This window comes from Rhinopithecus bieti, unplaced genomic scaffold, assembly GCF_001698545.2.
Source record: "Rhinopithecus bieti isolate Rb0 unplaced genomic scaffold, ASM169854v2 scaffold_79532, whole genome shotgun sequence".
In the NCBI taxonomy this organism is placed as follows: Eukaryota; Metazoa; Chordata; class Mammalia; order Primates; family Cercopithecidae; genus Rhinopithecus; species Rhinopithecus bieti.
The window spans coordinates 125510-149790 of NW_016830370.1; the positions used below are offsets into that span (position 1 = coordinate 125510).

Below are 24281 nucleotides of genomic sequence, written 5' to 3' on the forward strand. Positions count from 1 at the left end.
TGTCTCCAATTTTGGTGCACAGGAATTTTGGTGCACAGGAATTTTGGTGCACAGGTATGAAACTAGGGGTCCCGTGTGGGAATTCCATGGCGCCCCCTACAGGAAGTCCAGGTCTGACCAGTGCAGCAGGGGTTTACATTTCCACAGCCTGGCAGTTCCCCCTCGGCCACAGCAGCACCTTCCCCGGGGCCTCCTAGTGCTGTGGTGGCCTGTGGTCAAAAAGGATTCCTCAGCTCAATACCCTCGGGAGCATCTCAGCAGGAATAACTCCTCCCCCGCAACCCGGTCCTCGTGGACTCTGCACACGCCCGCCTTCTTCCATACAGCAGCTCCAGGCCCTCTTTGGGACACGCTCAGGGTGCCCCAACACCTCGAGTCTAGCCTGTCTCATCCTGCTGAGACCTACTCCAGCTGGCCTTAGAATCATCAGCCCTCCCATATCCACCCTGCTCTACGCACCTCTGTGGAACATGCGGCCTGTGCCCACCACAGGACCTCCTTCTTTCACCTCACGCCTCTCTCCCCCAACACAGCACAAGTTCCCTGGGGCCAGGGGCACCCACAGCTTATGCTTCAGCAGGCACCTCCAGATGTGCGTGGCCACACCCCGTAGGTTGCAAGGACAGTGTGCTGGACATTTAGGAGAGGAGAGCCAGTTTATCTGTGAACACACTGAGGGGCCGCCCCAAACAGCCAGGACATGTGGGCAGCATGGAGTGAGGGCCTGTGCATTGGGGGAAGCCAGGCACACAGGGCCAGGGAGGCAGGTGGGTGGGACAGGCATGTGGGACAGGGGCACCGGAGCTGACATGTGCCTGCCCCACTGTCAGTCACGTAAGCCTTGGCAGGTGCAGGTGAGAATGCCCTTCCCTGACACCCAGGTGGAGGAAACATGGCACCAGATGGGGGCCACAGGAGCCCAGTAGGCAGCGCAGCAGAGGCAACACAGACGACCTCGTCCAGCGACAAGAATGCTCGGTGCACACCGGAGCAGCTGTGAGTCATGATCTGGAGACCTCAGACACTTGACAAGACCGCAGGGCAGCTGTGGGCACCAGCCCTGGCCACCGCAGAGAACCAGTGTACTTTGCCATCTGGCAGATCCACTCACGGCACAGCTATGACATGTCACATTCACGTTTGTGAACCGAGACGCCACACCCCAGGGGTGCCGAGAGTGACAGCGTTGAGCGGGTCTGGGCAGGTGAGTGCCTCCAGGACACGAGGACTCACTCGCTCACCCTGCCCACTGGTCAGCTGCTCGCCACTCCCCTCCTGGAGGACAGGATGGACACTGCACACACACGAGCAGGGAGACCGTGCAGCAGTGGGGAGAAGGCACGGGTGGGAGGGCAGCATTTGAGAGAAGCTGAACCAGGCTCGGGACAAATGCCGAGGACAGGAGCCAGTGAGTGGGGGAGCCAGGTGGGTCTCTGGGTGAGTCCGGAATGTGGGGCTTGCGGGTGAGTCCAGAGTGTGGGGCTGGGGTGGACCTGCAGGTGAGTCTGGAGTGTGAGGCCTGCGGATGAGTCTGGAGTGTGGGGCCGGGTGGGCCTGCAGGCAAGTCCAGAGTGTGGGGCCGGGCAGGTCTGCAGCCGAGTCCAGAGTGTGGGGGCCAGGGTGGACCTGCAGGTGAGTCTGGAGTGTGGGGGCTGGGGTGGACCTGCAGGTGAGTCTGGAGTGTGAGGCCTGCGGATGAGTCTGGAGTGTGGGGCTGGGTGGGCCTGGGGGTGAGTCTGGAGTACCACAGGGCAGGGGAGCTGGGCAGGAGTGGGATGGGAGTGTGGGGGAGGCTGTGAGCCAGCAGGGCCTGCAGATGGCCGCATGGGGACGTGAGTGTGGCCCCACGGGCACCTGAGGCCTTGGACTGCAAAATGTGAGGCCGCCTCCAAGGCTGGGAAGGGAGCCTTGTGCTGGGGTTGAATGTGGCCAGGGCTGAGGTCCATCATGCCCCAGGTGGGAGCCACACACATGTGGGTGGGATTTAAGCCGTGGAAAGAGAAGACCCCTGGTTAGGCAGAAGCAGGGAAGAGGTGGGCTGAGGAGCCGTGGCAGGAAGTGGCATGGGAGGGAGGCCTGTGGGGCCAGGTGCATGGCCGGGCATGGGGAGGCTGGGCTCGGGGCAAGCCATGGGGCACGCTCCTCTCGCACAAATGCTGCCTGAGAGGTTCTCAAGCGTTGTCATCTTAGTCAAATGGAACACGGATGCCACCTTAACCTGAGTCAGGTGAGCCCGTGCACCCACAGCGGGATCTGGACAGGGGCAAGGGCGATGGGCCCAAGTGCTGGTCTAGGAGGCTCCAACTGCCATGGGCCCCCACGGCGGTGGACAAATGCCCGATGGCGGAGGGGCTGCCCCAGTTAACCTGGCCCAAAGGTGCAGAAGAGTCTATCAAGGCAGCCGAGGGCAGAGGGCAGCACCGTCTGGTGTCTGCTCAGCTGTACCCGTGGAGGGCAAGGGTGCCACGTTTCTACAGCCAACCAGGGTGACACAGAAAACACGGAAAACGCACCCTGCCTAAGATAAAGGCAAAGCCCTCACAAGGCAGCAAGGGAGCATGTGCCAGTGCGAAACCCAGGGTGCAGGTATCAGGCGGGAAAATCCTAAGCAGGATGTGTGGAGACGCCACAGGGAAATGAGAAGAACCTGGAGAGCCGCTTAGACACTGACTTTCTGCCTTCAGAAGACGAAGCCCCCGCTGCGTTTCCACAAAGGGTCAGGGCCTCTCATCTAGGGATGAGGCCCTCACCACCGCGCAGACACACGGGGAGAAACACGCACATGGCGGGGACGGGGACACGCACATGGGGGGAGGAGAACACACGCACATGGGAGGAGGGTGACACACACACTGGAGGGAGGGGAACACACGCACACGGGGGTGGGGACATGCACATGGGGGGAAGGGGACACACACAGGGGGAGGGGAACACACGCACATGGGCACCCACCTCGATGCCGCTCTGGCGCGCCAGCTTGACGGCTGTGTTGTAGTAGCCACAGCGCAGCAGGTGCTCCACCATCATGCGGTCCATGCGCTTCCTCTTCCACACGCTGGCCGCCGCGGGCTGGTCACTGCTGTGCTCTTTGAGGTGCTCGATCCGGCGCTTGCACAGCTTGGCGCTCTCGTCCTCGGCCTGGATGGACTCCACCGCCTGAGCCACACACAACAGAGACCCGGTCAGGACAGGGACGCCCTGCAGCCCTGCGCCATGGGAGGCCAGGCTGCCCCAACCCACAAGGAGAAAAGCGGGGATCATGGGACAAGGAAAAACCACGCTCTACCGAGTCCGCCAGGCAGGTGTGCCCGGCCCAAGAGCTGCAGACCAAGGCAGTGAAAAATCCACCACCTGGATCTGCAGCTTCTCTCTGTTAGTTCTGGCTTTATATTAACGTACCCTGAAGCCATGTTGCCAGATGCACGCAACTTTAAATTTGCTATGCCTTTCTGGTTAAACTGTTTATCGTTAAAAGGTGACTTTAACAAATCTTTCGCAATGCTTTTTTTCTTAAAGTCAATTTTGTTAAAAATGAATCAAGCTAGATAGAAACGTTCCAGGCCTGGGCTGCCCAACATAGCTGCCACCAGCCCATGTGGCTGCCACACACTGAAGGGCAGTGGTGCAACTGAGGAACTGAATTCTTCATTACAGTTTAACAGCACGCACAGCAACAGACTACTGGACAGATCCAGGACTCGGGCTGGCTTCTTTCAGCACATTCTACGAATCTTGGCTTCCAACTGCTGTGCAGAAATCAGCTGTCCTGCTGTCTGTTGCCCCTTTGGAAGTGATCTTTTGCCCTTAGTTGATTTTCAAATATTTCTCTGTCTGTTTTCTTCGATTCCACCATGTCGGTTTATTTTCACTTACCCTGTGTAGGATTCTGACCTGGTGGTACTCATCAGTTCTGAAGCCTTGCTCACTCTCCCAGCACCACCTCTGTCCCCGCCCACTCGTGGGCTCTGGTGAAACACACCGCAGCTTTCTGCTCTATTCTGTGCTTTATTCTCGCAGCCACTTTGATTTTTCAATCTCTGTGTTCCATTCTAGATCATTACTTCAGAACCACCCTCCAGTTCACTAATTCCGTCTTTAGCTTTGTCTAGCTGTTAGCTGTTGAACTGTTATAGGCAAACATTGAGTTTTTCACTTTTGTTATTTCCCATTTATTGAAGTTTTAATTCTTTTTAAACTCTAAATCTCTCCCTTTTTTTTTTTAAGAGACAGAGTCTCTGTGCAGGCTGAAGTGCAGTGGTGCGATCTCAGCTCACTGCAACCTCCAGCTCCTGGGTTCAAGTGATTCTCCCGCCTCAGCCTCCCGAGCAGCTGGGACCACAGGTGCACACCATGCCTAGCTAATTTTTCTGTATTTTAATAGAGACGGGGTTTCGTCATGTTAGCCAGGCTGGTCTTGAACTCCTGACCTCAGGTGATCCACCTGCCTCGGCCTCCCAAAGTGCTGGGATTACAGGTACCAGCCACTGTGCCTGGCCAATCACTTTTTTTTTTTTTTTAAGACAGTGTCTCGCTCTGCTGCCCAGGCTGGAGTACAGTGACACAATCTCTGCTCGCTGCAGCCTCGACCTCCTGGGCTCAAGCAATTCTCCTGCCTCAGCCTCCCAAGTAGCTGAGACTACAGGTGTGTGCCACCACACCTGGCTAATATTTTTTGTACAGATGGAGTTTTGCCATATTGCCCGGGCTGGTCTCAAACTCCTGGGCTCAAGCAATCTACCTGTCTCGCCCTTCCAAAGTGAGCCACGGCGTCCAGTCTTAAATCACTTTTCATACTTTCTGTTCCCTGCAGAGATTTTCAAACTCTTTTGAGATAGGGTCTCACTATCGCCCAGCTAGAGAGTGCAGTGGCACGATCATGGCTCACTGTAGCCTTGACCTCCTGAGCTCAAGCAATCCTTCTGCCTCAGGCTCCTGAGTAACTGCTGGGGCTACAGGAGGTCACCAGTACCCTTGGCTATTTTTTTTATGTTTTGTGGAGATGGGGTCTCCCTATGTTGCCCAGGCTGGTCTCAAACTCCTGGACTCAAGTGATTCTGCTGCCTCAGCTTTCCACAGTGCTTTCCAGGCGTGAGCCACCACGCCCAGCCTCTTTCTGTTCTTTAAGCACAGTAAGGTGTGGCACCTGGCAGCCCCCACACCTGCAGTCCGTGCAGCCCTCTGTCTACTGTCTGCTGGGTCTCCAATCCACCGTGGTGTCTTGAGACAGGGTATCACTGGCGCCCAGGCTGTCTCTGTGCTGCATGTTGTACTTGAAAACTCAGAATCTAAGAATCATCGTATGCCCATATTGAAGGTATTCTCCCCATGGAAGAATCTGAATTGACCCTACCTGGAGCTGGAAGGCACCACCAGACTCCAGCCGGGACCACCTCACTGGAGTGAAGACTAAGGGTCTCCGATCACCCCAGTCCTCTGAACCTAAGCTGCAACACTGTCAATGCCAGTCCACTGCTGGTACACCCCACCCTGAGCTGTAATACTGTGGGGTCCCAGCTTCTCTCCACTGGGCCCCACTTTCCATGGCCTGAGTCATCGGTCCTTACCTCCATCTGGCCTGGCCAACACTCTGGGGGCAACAGCAGTCTCTCGCTGCTCACCTCTGACTCCCTGCCCGCCGGTTCTGGCCTGGTGATTCCTTTCTGTTTCATATTCTAGTGCGATGTTTCAAGATATCTTATCCCACTTTCTGGGTGTCTTCAGTGGGCCAGATTAGTCCCAATGCCGCTGTCCACCAATCCCAGTGACAAGGAACTCCACACTCTCCTTGGAGGTGAAATTCCATCTAAAAATAATCAATCAGGCCAGGTGCAGTGGCTCACGCCTGTAATCCCAGCTTTGGGAGGCCAAGGCAGGTGAATCACCTGAGACCAGGAGTTCGAGACCAGCCTGGCTAACATGGTGAAACCCCATCTCTACTAAAAATACAAAAATTAGCCAGGCACGGTGGCACGCACCTGTATTCCCAGCTACCCGTGAGGCTGAGGCAGGAGAATTGCGTGAACCCAGGACATGGAGGCTGCAGTGAGCCAAGATCGCACCACTGAACTCCAGCCTGAGTGATAGAGCAAGACTCTATCTCAAAAAAAAAAAAAAAAAAAAATCAATCAACCTGCTGTACATCCTGGCCTCCCTGTGGCCTGGGCTCTGGACACTCCTGGAACAAGACAATACAGTCCCTACAGGAACAGGAAGCTGGCCTGCTCAGCCGACAGTGGCCCCAGAAGGCAAGCAGCAGGGAAGAGGGCCCCCAACCACACCTCCCACGTTCCCACCATAGCAGCTTGCCTGTCTTAGGCCTCATTTTCAAGACAAAAGGGGTGTCCGTGCCCCCGGCCAAAGAGGGACCGCCGGGCGGGACCAACCTTCCTCTTGAGGACGCTGAGCTTCTCCACCACGCCGTCCAGCAGGCTGACCACGGAGTCCACGGCGGGGCAGCCGCTCAGTGTCTTCTCCAGCTCGGCCACCACCATGGTGACGTGGCTGGTCTCTCGGTCAATGTTCTTCTGAGCGGCGCGAAAGCGTTTGTTCAGCGTCTCGTAGGGCACCTAGAGAGGAAGGAGGATGGTGAGGAACCGCTCCCCTGGTGTGAGCCCCACCAGCCCCGCACCCAGGACACACCACGTCTCCTCATGGCACTTGCAGAGGCAGAAGTCTCAGGAGGTTCGTGGTCTCAAAGGATCTACTCTAAACCTCAACCAAGACCCACAAAAGCCCTGGTGAGCGGAGAGCCACTCCACATCCCTGGATGAGAAGCAACCCCAATTTTTGCCAAAAACATTGTAAGTGTATGTAGGCAAAATAATCCCAAAGTTCATCCAGAATAATGAACAGTCCAAGAAATTTCCAAACAGGAGAGGAGTGACCAGGGCGTGAGGCCATCAGACGGTAAAACACAGGATTGGCCGGTGATCAGCTAGGCTGGTGCGGCTGCAGGCACCACCACATGAGGCCGGGCCGGGCAGGGACAAGAGTGCACGGGGTGTGGGCTCCACAGGGGTTGGGGTTGGGCACAGCAAGCCTCAAACACGCAGGTGAAGCCACAGCGCACAACTCACACCCTCCTGCACAAGAGCATTTGCCTTCCCACTCATAAAAATCATCCATTCCCTATGGAAAATAAGTGTATCAAGGAGAATCTTAACGTCATCGTTAGTTTTCTGTCCCTCTGGAGAGAAGCGCTGCTGAGTTCTCTGCCCGTTCCCTGTGCTCTACGGTTTGAAAGCAGCATGAATGACAGAATCACGCCCCAGCGCTCCCCAGCTGCCCTGGCCGGGCTCTCGCAGGAAACACTGCCCGTAGTCCTAGCTGCGCTGGCAGCCAGCAGCTTACCGCACAGCGCGTCAGCAACACGGCCATGCTGCTGCCCGGGAGCACTGGGCCCAACTCTGCCATTGCAGCTGTGCTGGAACAAGCGCTCCACCTCTGCCGCATCTCCAGCCGTGCCCAACCATGGGGGACAGACTCTCGGGCACTGCCTGCTCCCCTGGCCCTGGGCGGGCCTCGACCTCGTGTCAGCCACTGTGCTTAGCCGTGAGGTCACGTGAGGAAGGCAGGGCTGCAGTGAGGGAGACCTGGACACAGCTCAGCACTTGGGCTTCCCAGGACTGGGACAGCCAGGGCAACAGAGACTGGACTGGCCTCAGCCAAGGAAGGAGTCACACAGCAGGGTTCTTCCCCAGACTTTCCCCCAAAAGCAGGGGCAGGAGGCAGGTGGCAAGGCCAGCTCTGAGCCATTCCCCCCCCGCTGCCACTCCCCACTCAGCCTGGCCCCAGCTGCCCTCCAATCAGACATCCCCCAGGGCCGACGTGGACCCACCACAGGTGACAGTGTACACACATTCTCGTTCACACCAGACAGCCACACAGGAGGGCATGCAAATGGCAGCCAGCATCACCGTCTGCTACCGAGCAGGACTCACACTTACTGGTGAGCAAATGAGTCTTAGGATGTTGAGAAGGAAGGCACGGAAGCTGTCAAGGTACAACACGTTTAACCAACTCACAAAGCAGTGACAACAGGAGACGGACTCGAAGCCAGGCACCGTGTGTGCCATCCGGAACCAAGCTTGCTGGTGCCACGCGGCCTGGGGTCCCATCACCCACACTGCCCACCTTCAAGATTTCTCCCAAGGATTCAGCACCCCTTAGGAAAGATGGGAGAAATTATTTTTCTCTGCTCTACATCCAGTGATGGGAAGTCACAGCAGACCACACTTCAGCTCTCCATAAATACCTGACCAGTGCAAGCAAGTTCAACCAGACCCACTGGGGAAGGCCCCAAAGGTCCCCGAGGCCCTGACACCACAGCTGGACACCGGCCTGCGCCACGCGACTCTCCCACTGGAGACCGTATCTGAGCGTGTCCTGCCACGAGGCGGAATTTCTAAAGGACGCAAAGCACACTCAGTCTTCGCTCTGCCATGCCGGGGTCTCACACGAGCAGGACAGAAAGTCTTTGCCATTAGACGGATAGACAAAGAGGCACAACCACCCTCGCTCGCACGGAGGAACCCACACAGCATCCACACACCAGCACATTCCAGAATGCCACCAGGAAAGGAAAGGCCTCTCTGGACGTCCCTCAGCTGCATTCAAGTTCCACGCGGGAACGGGCCTTTCCGGACTGTCCAATCCCTGGTGGGCCATCCCCCTCACCGCCGTGTTTACGCTGCTCAGGCACAGGGCAGAGCTCCGGGCAGCAACTCCCAGTCAGTGCAAGGCAAAGAGGCCCTGCCCAGAACTCGCCACGCTTACGCAGGACACGAGCATGAAGGAAGCCCAGGAGGGGCTCACCGGGGCCACGGTGTCTTCCCAACTGGAAAGACCCCACCTCCCTGCCAGCGGGTCTCAGGGTCCACATCCAGCCGCTTACTCCTCAGGCCTCCCACGCCTCTGCGCACGCTCCTCCCACCTCCCTGCCTCCGCTCCTCCTCCTGCTCCTCCTCCAGCGCCGGCCTGGGGCTATCCAATCTGCGTTCAGGGGATGAGCGCTGCAGACCCTCTCACTCCAGCTGGGCAGCTGCTGACCACGCCCCCCAGAGACGCCAAGCCAGCCCCGGAAAGCAGTGCCTCCTCTTCCGGGGGACCCAGCACGTGACTCCCGGCCCTAAAAGCTCCCCTACGCTGGCCTGGGCTGGCTGGTTAGCAACACCCCCTTTACAGGCTCCTTAAAGGGCATTTGGTGACCGAGTGAGTGGAATTTCAGAAATGCTGAAGACTCTAACTCGAGCCAAATTATCACTCAAGAATGAGGACAAACTGAAGTTACTTTCAGATATGCAAGGGCTGAAAGCTGAACACACACAAACCTTTCTGGGAGAAAAACTACTCAGAAATATTGCTTAGTGACCAAACACAACAAATCCATGGAGAAAGACAATGTAAGACACAAGAAACAGCACTGCAGAGAGGGGCCAGCAGAAAATACAGCTCGCCCAAATGAGGACAGGCAACCTAACAGACTGTATCACAAGAAGAACTGTGAAAAGGGGTAAAGCATTAAAAATAGATTCCTAATAGCACAGGCAACAGAAAGAGACAAATGGGACTACATCAAACTTAAAAACTGCAGAGCAGGAAAACCAATAGAGTAAAAAATGGGAAAAAATAGCTGCAATCCAGGATCTGCATATGAAGCTACTATCCAGAATGCACTTTAAAAACTCCCACACCTCCACAACCAAAGGAAATCTTCAATTTTAAAACGGGTGAAGGACTTAAGACACTTCTACAGAGAAGATAAACCAATGGCCAAGCGGTACATGACAAGATGCTCCACACGACCAACCACGTGGCAGACGCAAGTGCAAACGTGAGGCATCACCTCGTGTCTGCTAGGATGGCGATTGCTAAACACGGAAAGCTACGCCACGGCAGGAAGCGGAGCAGCGGGACCCGCGTGCAGGGCCAGGGAATGTGCCCGGCACAGTCTGGAGAGCAGAGGCAATTCCTCAGAACGTTAGGCACTAGGCTCCTGAGTCCCCAGCAGGCCACAAGAACTGAAGGCAGGGTCCTAGGAGGTATCTGCACAGCTGTGCTCATGGCAGCCACGAGGCAGAAGCAACCCAAATGTCCATCGCCAGGGGAATGAAGGAAGAAAACGTGGCAGTCACACGCCATGTAACGACATTTTGGTCAACAACAGACTGTACAGGTGATGGTGGTCGCATTAAGATTAGGACACTGCATTCTCACTGCACCTTTTCTATGTTTCGATACGTATGATGCAAACCACCACCGTGGAACAGCCACCTGCAGTATTCAGCACAGTGACATGCTGTAGAGGTTTGCAGCCCAGGAGCCACAGGCTGTACCACGGTGTGAGCAGGCAGCAGCCACACCATCTGGGCTCCTGTGAGTTAGTTCGTTCTGCGATGTTCGCACAGTGAAGTCGCCTAATGATGCATTTCTCAGAGCTTTTCCATGTAAGTGACACATGACTGTATCTGCACACGTAACGGTTCATTTCAGGCATCAACTTGATTGGATTAGGGATACCTAGAGAACCCGTGAAGCATTACTTCTGGGTGTGCCGGTGGGGGTTTTCCAGAGGAGACTGGTGGATGAGTGGGAAGATGCCCTCTAGGTGAGTGGCACCACCCAGCCTGCTGGGGCCCAGACAGAACAAGAAAGGAAGAGGATAAGCAATTTCCTCTCCCTCCTGGAGCTGGGACTCTGCCCTTTGGCATCAGCACTCCAGGGTCTCTGGCCTTTGGACATTGGGACTTGCAACAGCATCCCCCAGGGTTCTCAGGCCTTTGGCTCTGGACTGAGCCATGCACCAGCTTCCCAGGGTCTCCGGGGTGCAAGTCTGCTGGGGGACTCAGCCTCTGTAATCACATGAGCCAATTCCCCAACAAATCCCCTCATCTACCAATATACAGTATGAATTCTGTCTCCCTGGGGAAAACTAACACAACACACAGTGGAATAGTATTCAGCCTTTTAAAAGAAGGCAGTCCTCTCACACGCTGTAACATGGATGAATCTTGAGGACATTCTGCTAAGTGAAAAAAGTCAATCATGAAAAGACAAATCTGCATGACTCTGCTTGTGTGAGGTATCTCACACAGTCCGACTCTTAGACACAGAAAGCAGAATGGTGGATGCCAGGGGCTGGGGTGGGGAGGAGGCAGTTTTGTTCAATGGCTATGGAGTTTCCAGTTTGCAAGATGAGAGGGTCCTAGTGATACAGATGGTATGACTGTACTGTGTGCTTATGGTACAGTGTCTACACTATAAATGGATAAAGTGGTTGCTGTATAAATGGTTGATGGCAAATTTTATATATATGTAACATTAATAATATCTTAAATTTTAAAATGTTAAAAAAATTCTAATGAATTTTGATAAATGGCACCTGATTGCAAGACTTCTTTTTTTTTTTTTTTTTTTTGAGGCGGAGTCTCGCTCTGTCGCCCGGACTGGAGTGCAGTGGCCAGATCTCAGCTCACTGCAAGCTCCGCCTCCCGAGTTTACGCCATTCTCCTGCCTCAGCCTCCCGAGTAGCTGGGACTACAGGCGCCCGCCACTTCGCCCGGCTAGTTTTTGTATTTTTAGTAGAGACGGGGTTTCACCGTGTTAGCCAGGATGGTCTCGATCTCCTGACCTCGTGATCCGCCTGTCTCGGCCTCCCAAAGTGCTGGGATTACAGGCTTGAGCCACCGCGCCCGGCCGCAAGACTTCTTCTAAAGCTAGAGTGATCAAGCCAGTACAGCACTGGTCTAGGAACGGATACAGGGGTCAATGCAGGTGGGGAATCCAGAAGAGGACCCACAGGCAGGGTCCATTTACATCCAGCCAAGGGGCCAAGGCTACTGAGGGGAAGGACAGTCTCTGCAACAGCCAGGACAAGGAAGGGATGGCCCGCAACCCAAACCTCACATCCCCACGACAAGTGTGTCCATATAGATCATGGACCTAAACATAAAAGCTCAAACTGTGAAACTCCTTAGAGGGAAACACGGGAGAAAATCTTCCCATCCTTGAGACAAGCAATGGTTTCTTAGAAGGATACAAAATGCACCAAGTGTAAAAGAAAAATCCATCCTCTGAACCTTATCAAAACTAAAACTTCTCCTCTTCAGAAAACAATATAGAAAATAAGAACATGAGCCATAGACTGGGAGAAGGCCTTCATAGCACACCTGACAAAGGGCTTCCATCTGAAATACAGCCAACTCCTGCAGCCTCAGTATTAGGACAAGCAAGCTCCCCCGACCCTTTTTTTTTTTTTTTTTTTTTGAGACAGAGTCTCACTCCATCACCCAGGCTGGAGAGCAATGACGCAATCTCGGCTCACTGCAACCGTCGCCTCCCGGGTTCAAGCGATTGTCCTGCCTCAGCCTCCCGAGTAGCTAGGACTACAGGCGCCCGCCACCTCGCCCAGTTAGCAATCCCATTTTTTTAATGGGGAAAAGGTTTGAACAGGAACATCACAAAAAAGTTCTATGAAGGGCAAGTAATCTCTAGGAAGACATGCGACATCATGAGTCGTCAGGGAAATGCAAATTAGACCACAGCGGAAGGGATGATGATGAATTTTACGGGTCCATTTGACGCTGCCAGGTTCCCCAACATTTGGCTAAGTATTATTCTGGGTGTGTCTGTGGGAGCATTCTGGGATGGGATTAATATGTGAATGGGTAGACTGAGGAAAGCCCACAGCCATCCCGTTGGGGAAGGGCCTGCCCCATCTGCTGAGGACCTGAAGGGAAGGGCAAGGCTGGGTAAGAAGGAACTCCTCCTGTGGGCGGGGCATGGTCTTTTCTGGCCTTTGCACTTGGACTAAACCCTGGCTCTTCCTGAATCTCCCGCCCACCTGACAGCTTCTGGGTTAAAACTGTTACTGTCAGCCCTCTTGGTCCTCAGGCCATGAGACTCAGACTGGAACTACACTTCAGCTCTCCTGGGTCTCCAGCTTGGGACTTAGCCTCGATAACTGCACCAGCCAATTCTTTGTGATACATCGCCTTACGTGCACACATGTGCACACACACACACCCACACACACGCACACCCACACGCATGCACCCACACATGTGCGCACACACACAGCCCACATGGCGTGGCGCACGCCACCCACGCCGCGACACACCCCACCCCCACACACGCACAGGTGCCACTGGCTGTTTCTCTGGAGAACCCTGGCACCCAGAAGGACAGTTCCAAGTCAAGAGACCGCCGCCACATGCTGTGGAGCCAGGATACCTGGACTCTTGCTGGCCGCCGTTCTAATGATCCTTCTGGAAAAAGCACTTAGTTCTTTAAAAGGTAAAGACACCTACCAGATGACTCAGCCATTCCACTCCCAAGAAAAATGGACATAGAATATCCACATACAGGTGCAGGAATGCTTGTTCACCACAGTTCCAAATGTCCATTGACCAGGACGGGTAAACAAACCGTGGTGTGCCCACACAGAAAAGTCCTCCAGCAATCAGAGGGAGGGCCGTGCCACCTGGAAGCAGCTGGGCACAGCAGCACACGTGGGCTCACTCACAAGGCACCCTAACCAGGACCGGGCTCACCTACTGCAGCGGCTCTCCACAGGGACAACGTGCCCCCAGAGGACATCTAGACCTTTTTGATTTGCCACAATTGGAGCATGGCTGTGAACTGGACAAACCACAAGAGGAAATTAACTGGAACAAAGAAAACCTTATCGATCCACCTAAGAAATGAAAAACCAAAGACAAAAGTATAGGAAACAGAAAGCAAAATCAGACGGTGAAGAGAAGTCCACAGTATTAGTAACCATCATCAATCTGGACGGCTACGGAAAGACAGAAATATCAGTACAAGTTTTTTGTTTTTAAAACATCTCTCAGAAGCCGAAGCAGATTAAAAAAAGGATAAAGCCACAAAGCAGTACCATTCAATAGAGTACGTGAGCCACATTTGTATAGTTTCATATTTTCTAGTAGCCATAGTATAAAGAAACACATGATATCAGGGGCCAGGTGTGGTGGCTCACGCCTGTAATCCCAGCACTTTGGGAGGCCGACGCAGGCGGATCACGAGGTCAGGAGAACGAGACCATCCTGGCCAACATGATGAACCCCGTCTCTACTAAGAACACAAAAAAAATTAGCTGGGCGTGGTGGCAGGGGGCTGTAGTCCCAGCTACTCGGGAGGCTGAGGCAGGAAAATGGCGTGAACCCGGGAGGCGGAGCTTGCAGTAAGTGGAGACCACGCCACTACACTCCAGCCTGGGCGACAGTGCCAGACTCTGTCTCAAATAAATAAATGAATAAAACAATTTGAGGGCGAAGCACGGTGACTCATATCTGGAATCCCTGTGCTTTGGGAGGCCAAGGTGGGAGGACTGCTTGAGGCCAGGAGTTGGAGACCAGCCTGGGCAACATAGGCACCCCCGTCTCTACAAAAAATATACAAAATAAAACAATAATAAATAATCATTAGATATTTTACATTCTTTACCCTCTTGGTACTAAATCTTGGAAAGCCAGGGTGTGTTTTACATTGAGAGCACACGACGATTTGGACCAACATCTCAAGTACTCGACAGCCACATGGGACTCCCAGAAGACACGCCGGGGAGGTTCAGTAAACTGGAGCCACACTACCAACAGGGGGAGGAGGGTGTGTGGGGTTTGACAGGAGCTACAGAACCTGGGCCTCACCCTTTGACCCAGGTATTCTACTTCTATGGACCAAGACTAAAAACTCCCCACTCCTATGTGCAGAGCTACACACCATGGACCCCCCCTGCCCTGCTGGACACCCCCGCCCCGCCGTCGGAGCCCCCTGCCCTGCCAGCATGGTGCAAGCATGCTCTTCAGTTGTCTATTAAGCTGAATCATACAAAAAATCCCAATGTCATTTTAATTTTACCAATTTTACTGACAGAATTCACAGGCCATACAATTCACCCTTTTAATGTGTACAATTTAGTAGTTTTTAGAATAAGCACAAGGTTGTACAAATCACTCTTTACTTCCAGAAGATTCATCACTCCAAAAAAGGAACCCACTGTAGTCCCCTCAGACCCAGGCAATCAACCACCAACCGATTCCATATAAATGGAATCTCACGGGATGTGGACTTTCGTATCTGGCTTTTCTCACTTAGCATGTTTACCAGGTTCACCTGTGATGTGGCATGCAGCGACACCATTCCTCTTCATGGCGGTCTTCCAGGGTATTCATATACCTATTTGTTTAGGAATTCACAAGTGATGGACCTTTGGCTGCTATCGAGAAGGAGATAGCATTCTTTTTGTTTTTTTTTTTTTGAGACGGAGTCTCACTGTCGCCCAGGCAGTAGCATGATCTCAGCTCACTACAACCTCCGCCTCCCAGGTTTAAGAGATCCTCCTGCCTCAGCCTCCTGAGTAGCTGGGACTACAGGTACACGCCACCACGCCCGGCCAATATTTTTATTTTTTTTTGTATTTTTAGTAGAGATGGTGTTTCACCATGTTGACCAGGATGGTCTCAATCTCCTGACCTCATGATCCACCCGCCCCGGCCTCCCAAAGTGCTGGAATTACAGGCATGAGCCACCACACCCGGCCCAAGGATGACATTCTTAAGAGTTTCTACTGCTCTTGGGGATAAGCTGAGGAGAGGAACTGCCAGGTCCTACGGTAACTCCATGTGTCACCTGAAGAACGGCCAGGTTGTTTTCCGAGGTGGCTACATTTGAGGATTTCAATTCCCCACATTCACACCCAACAACTCGCCATTGATTTTCCTACAGCCCTTCTGGTGGGGTATGAAGCAACACCTCACTGTGGTTTTAGTTTGTATTTCCCCAAGGATTAATGATGTGCTTAGAGGTCATTTGTGTATCTTTGCAGAAGTTTGCTAAAATTGTGTGCTCATTTAAAAAATGTTTTTTTGGCCGGGCGCAGTGGCTCATGCCTGTGATCCCAGAACTTTGGGAGGCCGGGGTGGGGGATCACGAGGTCAGGAGATCAAGACCATCCTGGCTAACATGGTGAAACCCCGTCTCTACTAAAAATACAAAAAAATTAGCCAGGCATGGTGGCGGGCACCTGTAGTACCAGCTACTTGGGAGGCTGAGGCAGGAGAATGGGGTGAACCTGGGAGGTGGAGCTTGCAGTGAGCCGAGATAGCGCCACTGCACTCCAGCCTCGGTGACACAGCGAGACTCTGCCTCAAAAAAAAAAAAAGGTTTCTTTTGCCTTTGTATTAATGAACTAGAAGAGTTCCTAACCTATTCTGAATACTAAACCCTTAACAGATATATGACTGGCAAAGATTTTCTCCCTGTTCTGAGCAACTGTCTTAGTCAGCTCGGGCTGCTGTAACAAGTATCACAGACTGGGCGACTGAAACAGCAAACACTGATTTCTCACAGTTGTGAGGGCTGCATGTCTGACCTCAAGGTGCCAGCACGGTGCGGTTCCTGGTGAGGACCCTCTTCCTGGTGATGTCCTCACGTGGTCCTTCCCAGGTATGTGCATGCTGAGAGCGCCCTGTTCTGTCTTCCTATGAGGACACTAATCTCAGCACTGGGTCTCTATCCTCGTGACCACCTTCAAACCCAATTACCTCCCAAAGGCCGTACCTCCAAATACCACCCCATGGCAGGTTAGGGTCTAAGCACATGGAGCTGGAGGGACTCAGACACTCAGCACACAGCGGTAGTCTGCAAAACTTCCTCAACAGTGTCCTTTGAAATACAACCTTCCCATTTTAGTCGTCCAGTTTACCTATTTTGTGTGTGTGCATGTGTGTGTGTGTGTTTTAGGCATTGTAGCTAATAACCCACTGCCTAATTCCATGTCAGGAAAAGTTACATCTTTAAGAGCTTTATAATTTTAGGTCTTACGTGTAAGTCTGACCCATTTTAATTTTTTTATACGGTGTGTGCGGTTGAAGCCCAACTTCGTTTTATGCTTGTGGAGATCTAGTTATCTCAGCATCACTTGTTGAAAACACTATTCTTTCCTATCTTGGCAGCCTCGCTAAAAATCAATTCCCACGAATGCATGGGTTCACATCTGGACTCTGATTCCACCCCGCTGACGTGCATCAACCCTTTTGTGATTCCACCCCACTGATCTACATCGACCCCTCTGCCAGCACCGTGCAGTCTTCATCACCACGGCTCCGTGGAAAGCACTGAAGTCAGGAAACGCAGGCCTCACAACTGCTTTCTCAAAGATGGCTCCTCGCATTTCCACACGAATTTTCAAAACAGCTGTCAATGTCCACAAAAGGCCAGCTGAGATTTTGACACAAAAATCTACTGAATCTGTAGGTCAACTGGGGGAGTACTGCTGTCTTAATAACAGTAAGTCCTATTTCTAAGTATCTTATTATTTTGGTGCTGTTGTAAATAACATTTTAATTTCCTTTTCGATCATTTCCAAGGTAAAGAAATATAACTTATTTTTACTTATCTTGTATTGTGCAACCTTGACGAACTAGTTTATTAGTACTACCAGTTCCCAAGCGTATTCCTTAGGAATTCCATATAGAAGATCATGTCATCTGCAATTACAACTTTACATTTTCTTTTCCAGTATGAATGTCTTTTATTTATTTTCCTTGCCTAACTGTCCTAGTTAGAGCCCCCAGGATGATGCCAAATGTAAATGGGAACTGACATCTTTCATCTTGTTGCTGTTCTTTGGAGGAAAGTGTTACTGTATGGCATGAAGCAAGATGTTAGCTGTGGGTTTTCCACGATGCCCTTTATCAGATTGAAGAAGTTCCTTTCTATTCCCGGTTTTTTCAGCATGAGTGTTTGTATGATGAAAAGGTGTTGGATTTTGTAAAGTGCTTTTGTTGCATCTATTGGGATGATTAGGTGGTTGTTGTCCTTCATTCTATTAATATGATACATGACATTGATTTTCATGCATTGAACCAACCTTGCATTTCTGGGGGAAATCCTACTTAGTCCTGACGCATAATCCTTTCTATATGTTACCAGATTCAGTTTGCTAAGATTTTGTTGAAGATTAAGGCATCTATTTTCTTTCAACTGGAACAATGGTCTGTGGCTTTGTGATGTATTTGTCTGGTTCAAGGTTATATCAAGGTTATACTGGCCTCACAGAAGGAGTTGGGACGTACTCCCTCCTTAACTGTTTTTAGGAAGAGTTGGTGTAAATTCTTCTTTAATGTTTAACAGAATCATCAGTGACACCATCTGGTCCTGGGCTTTTCTTTGTGAGGTTTTTTGTAGTAACCACCTGTTACAGGTCTATTAAGTCATCATTTTTAACTTACAAAAATAACAACTATATATGGTTCAACCTAATACATTTTTCCTTCTACACATTTTGTCTGTGTCCCTTGTGCAATGCTTACTTGTTTTTATTTACTTATTCACTTACTTATTCCTTCATTCACACAGGGTCTCACTCCACCGTTCGGGCTGGAGCCCAGTGACACAATCATAGCTCACTGCGGCCTGGAGCTCCTGGCTCAAGTGATCCTCCTGCCTCAGCCTCCCAAAGTGCTGGGATTACAGCCATAAGCCACTGTGCCTGGCTTGGTATTTGCTTTTAAATTCTGGTTCTATCTTATCTGGTTATACCAAATAATTAAACTTTTATTTATCACATCTCCCCAATTTTTCCTAAGTAATTTGTTGCATTACAGCTTTTTACAATCACAGGATTTCTCAACTTAGCGAATGTTAAATTACATTTTCTCCAGTACATCTTCCCCTTCGGTGACTCCCAGAAGTAATCCTCCCTGATTTCGTCACTGAAACAGAATGTGGCAAGTAGCGTGAGTGGAGACATGCGTGAAACGTCTGCACCTGCTTGCCCGCTGCCCCCACACTGTGCCACCAGGTTCAGGATGTGCTTCCTCAAACCTTCTCCAGCCTTTGCCGTGCTTCTCTGACAGAATTTGCTGACAAAAAGAAACGCATTTTAGTGTGTCATCATCATGTTTTCACCAACACAGGAAGGAAGAATTTCCCCAATGGCATGAGGCTCTTTGTCTTTTGCAATTAACCATAAGAGGTTTCTAAATAGTGATCACAAAGCTCATCACAGGGCCAGAAGTGCTGGATTAAGCCCTGAGTGGCAGTTTGCATCCCCCTCCGTCCTGGAGGGCCCAGTCTCATGTTCTGGTGCAGGGCATGTAATCACGGTGGCTTCCTGCCATCCTGAGCTAATCTCCCCAGGCACAGCACATACCCTGAGGGAGGCTCACAAAGGACAAAAATGCTTCGAATCCCCCAAGAGGCTTCTTGAAAAAAAAGACCCTTCCAATCAACTTCTGAGGGGATGTGACCAGATTGATGTTGCACCCTACAAAGTTCACGGTGGGAAGAGCACTGTTGGCCCTGAGCTCCGCACTCCCAGTTAGGCTCAGCCTTAGCCAGCCACTTCCTTGCAGGAACCTTTTTAAGCCACTGATCCATCTTGGAAAGGGTATGTGACCTGTGACAGCGGCACATACACACACAACACAGCACCAGACTCGCAAGTCAGCAGCGTGGAAGAGCCGGGGCTGTGCCCCACGCAGTCCAGTGCCCTCATCCCCGGGTCACTCCCTGACCAAACGACGCACAGACCACAAGCGGGCAGGAATGTCAGTTCATATACACGACATTAGCAGAGCGTCCTTCCTCACCTTTCCATAAAATATCTCAAAGGGAGCCAGCTGTTCTGCCACAAGGTCGCGACTTCGGCAGTTACATACCTGGCTGCTGTGTCTGGCAGGGCCCAGCCCCTTCTTGGTGTCCCTTTCATTATAAACAAGAAATGTTTTATCAAACACAAAAAGAGCAACACGGCATCATGGCGGCTTCATGCAGAAACACGGCATCCTCTGCTAGTGCCAATCTTCCTTCGGGCCTTTACTGAAATAGCGCCATGGCAGTCAGGCTGCCTGCTAAGGACCCTGTTGGATCGTCTGTTTCTGCTGCTTTGGGTTATGGTGAACGGGATGTGTTCTAACTGGCTGGCGGTGGTATAGAGAACAGTGACTGGGTTTCGTGCGCTTACGCTGTGCCCCGTTATTGTGCTGACTTTCTCAATGATTACGTTTACTTCTATTTCCATTCTTGCTGCTTTAGACAGAATTGCCAAAATAATATTTAATATTATTTTGCTCATTTGTTAATTGGAAAATTGATTTCTTTTCTATCCTCCAAAAGAGCTTATAATCCCAGTGGTCAGAAATGAGCAAATACCGTATGTGAGACAGCAGTCATGACTCAGGAGGGAAAAGGGCGGAAGTGGGAGATGCTGGGGCTGCGGTTTCAACAGTGGGGTCAGAGAAGCTTCACAAGGTGACAGCTCAACAAAGATTGAAGGAGGTGAGGACATGGGCCCACGGACATTGGCAAAGACTGAAGGAGGTGAGGACATGGGCCCCACATGGGCAAAGACTGAAGGAGGTGAGAACATGGGCCCACAGACATCAGCAAAGATTGAAGGTGAGGACATGGGACCACAGACATCTGTGGGAGGAGCGCTCCAGACAGAGGAGGGTGGCACTAAAACCCTGGGCTCAGCATGCTGGCCTGGCTGAGCGGCGGCAGAAAGGCCACTGGCCCAGCGCCCTACAGGGCAAAGGGCCTGGGAGCCACTGTAACAACCCTGGCCTTCATCCCCAAGACAGGAAACTCCTAGAACAAAAGGATGACAGGATCTGGCGCTGGGGCAGCTGGGGTGGGCATGGGCAGAGCAGGACCAGCCAGAAGGCTATTCAGTATTCCGGAGAGAGATGCGACTTGAGCTGCAGGGGCAGAGAAGGGACGAGCAGCAGCAGCTGGGCCTGGGCATGTCCTGACGCCAGGGTGGAGGGGCAGACGGGCTGGGCATGAGCTGCGACAACAGAGGCGTCAAGGCCAACCCGAAGGTTCTGGCCTGACCAAGGGAAGGGAGACTGGTAGAACTGGTTTGGGCAACAGGTGTTAAGATGAAAAGCTCAGATCTAAATATGCCAAGGAGCTGGGCGTGGTGGCTCACACCTGTTATTCCAACACTTTGGGAGGCCCAGGAGGGAGGACTGCTTGACACCTGGAGATGGAGACCAGCCTCGATAACGGAGTGAGAACCTATCTCTACAAATAAAAAAATCAGCCAGGCATGGAGGTAGGCGTCTGTGGTGCCAGTTACCTGGGAGGCTGAGGCAGGAAGATCGTCTGAGCCTAGGAGGTCAAGGCTGCAGTGAGCTGTGATGATGTCACTGCACTCCAGTCTGGGTGCCAGAGTGAGACCCCATCTCTAAAAATAATAATAATTTTAATGCCAAGGTGCCTTGCCAAGTGGGTATGTTTTACGGGCTACCGGACACAGGGCTCTGGGGTTGCAAAGATACCTGCCTGGGAGTCATCAGTATACGCAGAGGGTCCTAAGAGTCCACTAGACCCTGTGAGAACACCAAGGCAGCGGCACTCACAGCAACACCCAGGGCCAAGGACTGAGCCCGGGGAGACGCGAGGATGGTGCTCTGGGAGCCCGAGGGGGTGAACTGTCTTCTAGCCCCATGAGAGGTCGAGATGGGCAGCAAGAATCCAGCATGGGTCTCAGCAGTGTCTTGAGGTTACCTGGTGACCCAGCTATAGCACTGTGATGGGGGCAAAACCAGATGAGAAGCAATTCCAGAGACCCCAAGGCAGGGCCGGCTGAGAGAGAGGGGACCCGTGGGTCCCGCCGACAGTTAACCAGAAGACGGTGCATGTACCTCTTCATGGTTAACCAGAAGACGGTGCATGTACCTCTTCATGGTTAACCAGAAGACGGTGTGTTCCTCTTCAGGTCACAGGGACGGGGCAGGGGGTCTGGTGCATGAACAAAGGCTGGCCTTGGGTGGAGCACAGATGACGTATCCCCAGTAATGGGAAGGAGACAGTGAGCGCAAGTGGGCAGAGAACAGACAGGGCCAAGCCACAAGCACAGCACAAGGATGGGGGCAGGTGCGGGGGCGCTCATGGAGAACAGGTGGCATATGGAACAGCACCTGGTGTACAGGGTGCTAAAATGCCTCTAGAAGCATGGCCATGCTGCCAGGCAGTACTCCGCACCCACTCCAGGCCAGCAACCAGGTTCGTCAGCAGTTAGGTGCCGCTTCTGTGGCCAGTGCAGGGGCCTTTCACAGCGGGGTTTCCATGCTGGAATGTTCTAGAACAATGGGAAGGAGAGAAGGGCAGGGGCTGGGGCTACATTGCAAGGGGTAGAGGGGAGGCAGAAAGGAAATGCAAGAGGCTGACCACACCCAGATGAGGGTACAGGCTGTGAGACCAAGACGTACTCTGGAATGCGGCAAGTGGACGAAAAGTGAGAAGCAAAGTTTAGAAATTTCCCAGACAGACGGGGTAGAAATTGGTTGGGCCAACAGCCACTGACTGTGACTCCTGTGCCAGGCACTCATGCGTGTGAAGTGAACGACAACAAAGACCGGCCCTGCCCTCACAGAGCAGGCGCTCTAAAGGAGACGCCCAACCGAAGCACAGAGACTCAGGCGGCCACGTCAGACTCTGACGAGCGCTGCAGAGGAAACCAGGAGGCAGGCAAAGGACAAAGGGCAAAAGGAACCACATCCCAATTTTATTTAGGGCAGCAATGAGCCCACACTCAGGCGCGCACTCTCTCTCCATACACACCACACACACATACACACACACGCACACACGCACACATACACACATATACACACATGCACACATACACATACACACATACACACACGCACACACGCACACACATGCACACAGGCACGCACACATGCACACATACACACATATACACACATGCACACATACACACATATACACACATGTACATATACACATACACGCGTGCACACACATGCACACACGCACGCACACATGCACACATACACATGTATGTATTTTTTCAGGCTCCTTCTAAGCTAGAAATGGCCAGCCCCATGCTCTGGGTAATGAGCTGAAGGTAAACATTCGATAAGATCTCTGCCAAGGGCCCATGCAGGGAGCTGGCCACGCAGGGCGGCACTGTTCCCCCTTACCCTCCTCCCGATTGCGAAGGCCGCAGCCCCAGCAGCCATCGTGGACTCAAGGATAAACGTGAGAAACAGAAATGGAGAAAACCTCCAAGTTCTGGGCTGTCACTGAACAAGTGCCAGGGGACATCACTGTCAACTGACTTCGGAAGGCTGGCTTAGTAAGGCAGGTCTGGGGCTTGTCTGGGGCTCCAAGGCCAAGATACAGCATTTTGTTTTGCGCCTGGAATCGTATCTTTGAACTGCCTCCCAGACATGCGAAGAGAGCTCCGGGAGGTGACTACCCGAGATGGCCTCAGGGAGAGGCCTGGGGAGGGCAGCAGTGTGAGGACAGGAGCATGGAGACCGTCTGTGAAGCCACACGACCTCTGGAGGGCTGGCTGGTGACAGAAAAGAACAAAAAGTCCCCAAGACTAGAGAAGACAGCGCAGGCATGTGAGGACATGCAGCGAGGGGTGGGGAGCGCCCAGAGGATGGTGTCACAGGAGACAGTGAAGGGAGTGTTCAAGGCAGTGCGCCTCGCTGTGGACTGACCACTTTCAGGAGCGCCATCCTGTCCTCAAGAGGAACATTTGGGTGGAATGTGGGGGGCAAAAACCTGATTGAGGTAAAACAGGAAGAGAGACATAAGGAAGGTGCAGAGAAAGGGAGTCATAACTGGAGGAGGACATGGGGCAAGGAAGGGGTTTGGTTCACGAGAAGAAGACTCAAGAGCCATCTGCACACCAGGGAGCCGCACAGCCAATGGGAAAACCGACCAACAGGAGAGGGAGAGTCAAGTGCAGGAGCAGCCGCGAGGCAAGGGCACAGCGCAGATGGAGGGGGGCACACAGCGCAGGTGAGGGGGGCACAGGCATGGGTGAGGAACGGCACAGGCATGGGTGACGGGGGTACAGGTAAGGAACGGCGCAAGTGGGAGGGCAAAGGCACGGGTGAGGGTGGCACAGACGCGGGTGAGGGGGCACAGATGAGGGTGGTGCAGATGCAGGTGAGGGAGGAGTGGGTGAGGGGGGCACAGGTGAGAGCAGCACAGGTGAGGGCAGTGTAGACGTGGGTGAGGGGGCGCAGGTGAGGGGCACAGGTGCTGGTGAGGGGGGCACAGACACGAGTGAGGGGAGCGCAGGTGCAGGTGAGGGTAGCACAGGCGCTGGTGAGGGGATGCAGGTGAAGGCAGTGCAGGTGAGGGCGGTGCAGATGCAGGTCGGGGGAGCAAAGGTGCAGGTGAGGGCAGCGCAGGTGAGGGCGGTGCAGACACAAGTGATGGGGCAAAGGCGCAGGTGAGGCGGGCACAGGAGCGGGTGAGGGGGG

General features: G+C 52.8%; 1 protein-coding gene across 1 annotated transcript in view; it reads right to left on the reverse strand.

Annotated features, from left to right (window-relative positions):
* The window catches only part of MAEA (macrophage erythroblast attacher, E3 ubiquitin ligase), a 55066-nt gene that overhangs the window by 23563 nt on the left and 7222 nt on the right, over positions 1–24281 (reverse strand). Inside the window, exons 2-3 of the mRNA XM_017865429.1 lie at positions 6384–6566; positions 2953–3156 (exon numbers count right to left, since the gene is read on the reverse strand). Coding sequence (XP_017720918.1) covers positions 2953–3156; positions 6384–6566 — 387 coding nt within the window. The remainder of the gene's footprint in view (positions 1–2952; positions 3157–6383; positions 6567–24281) is intronic.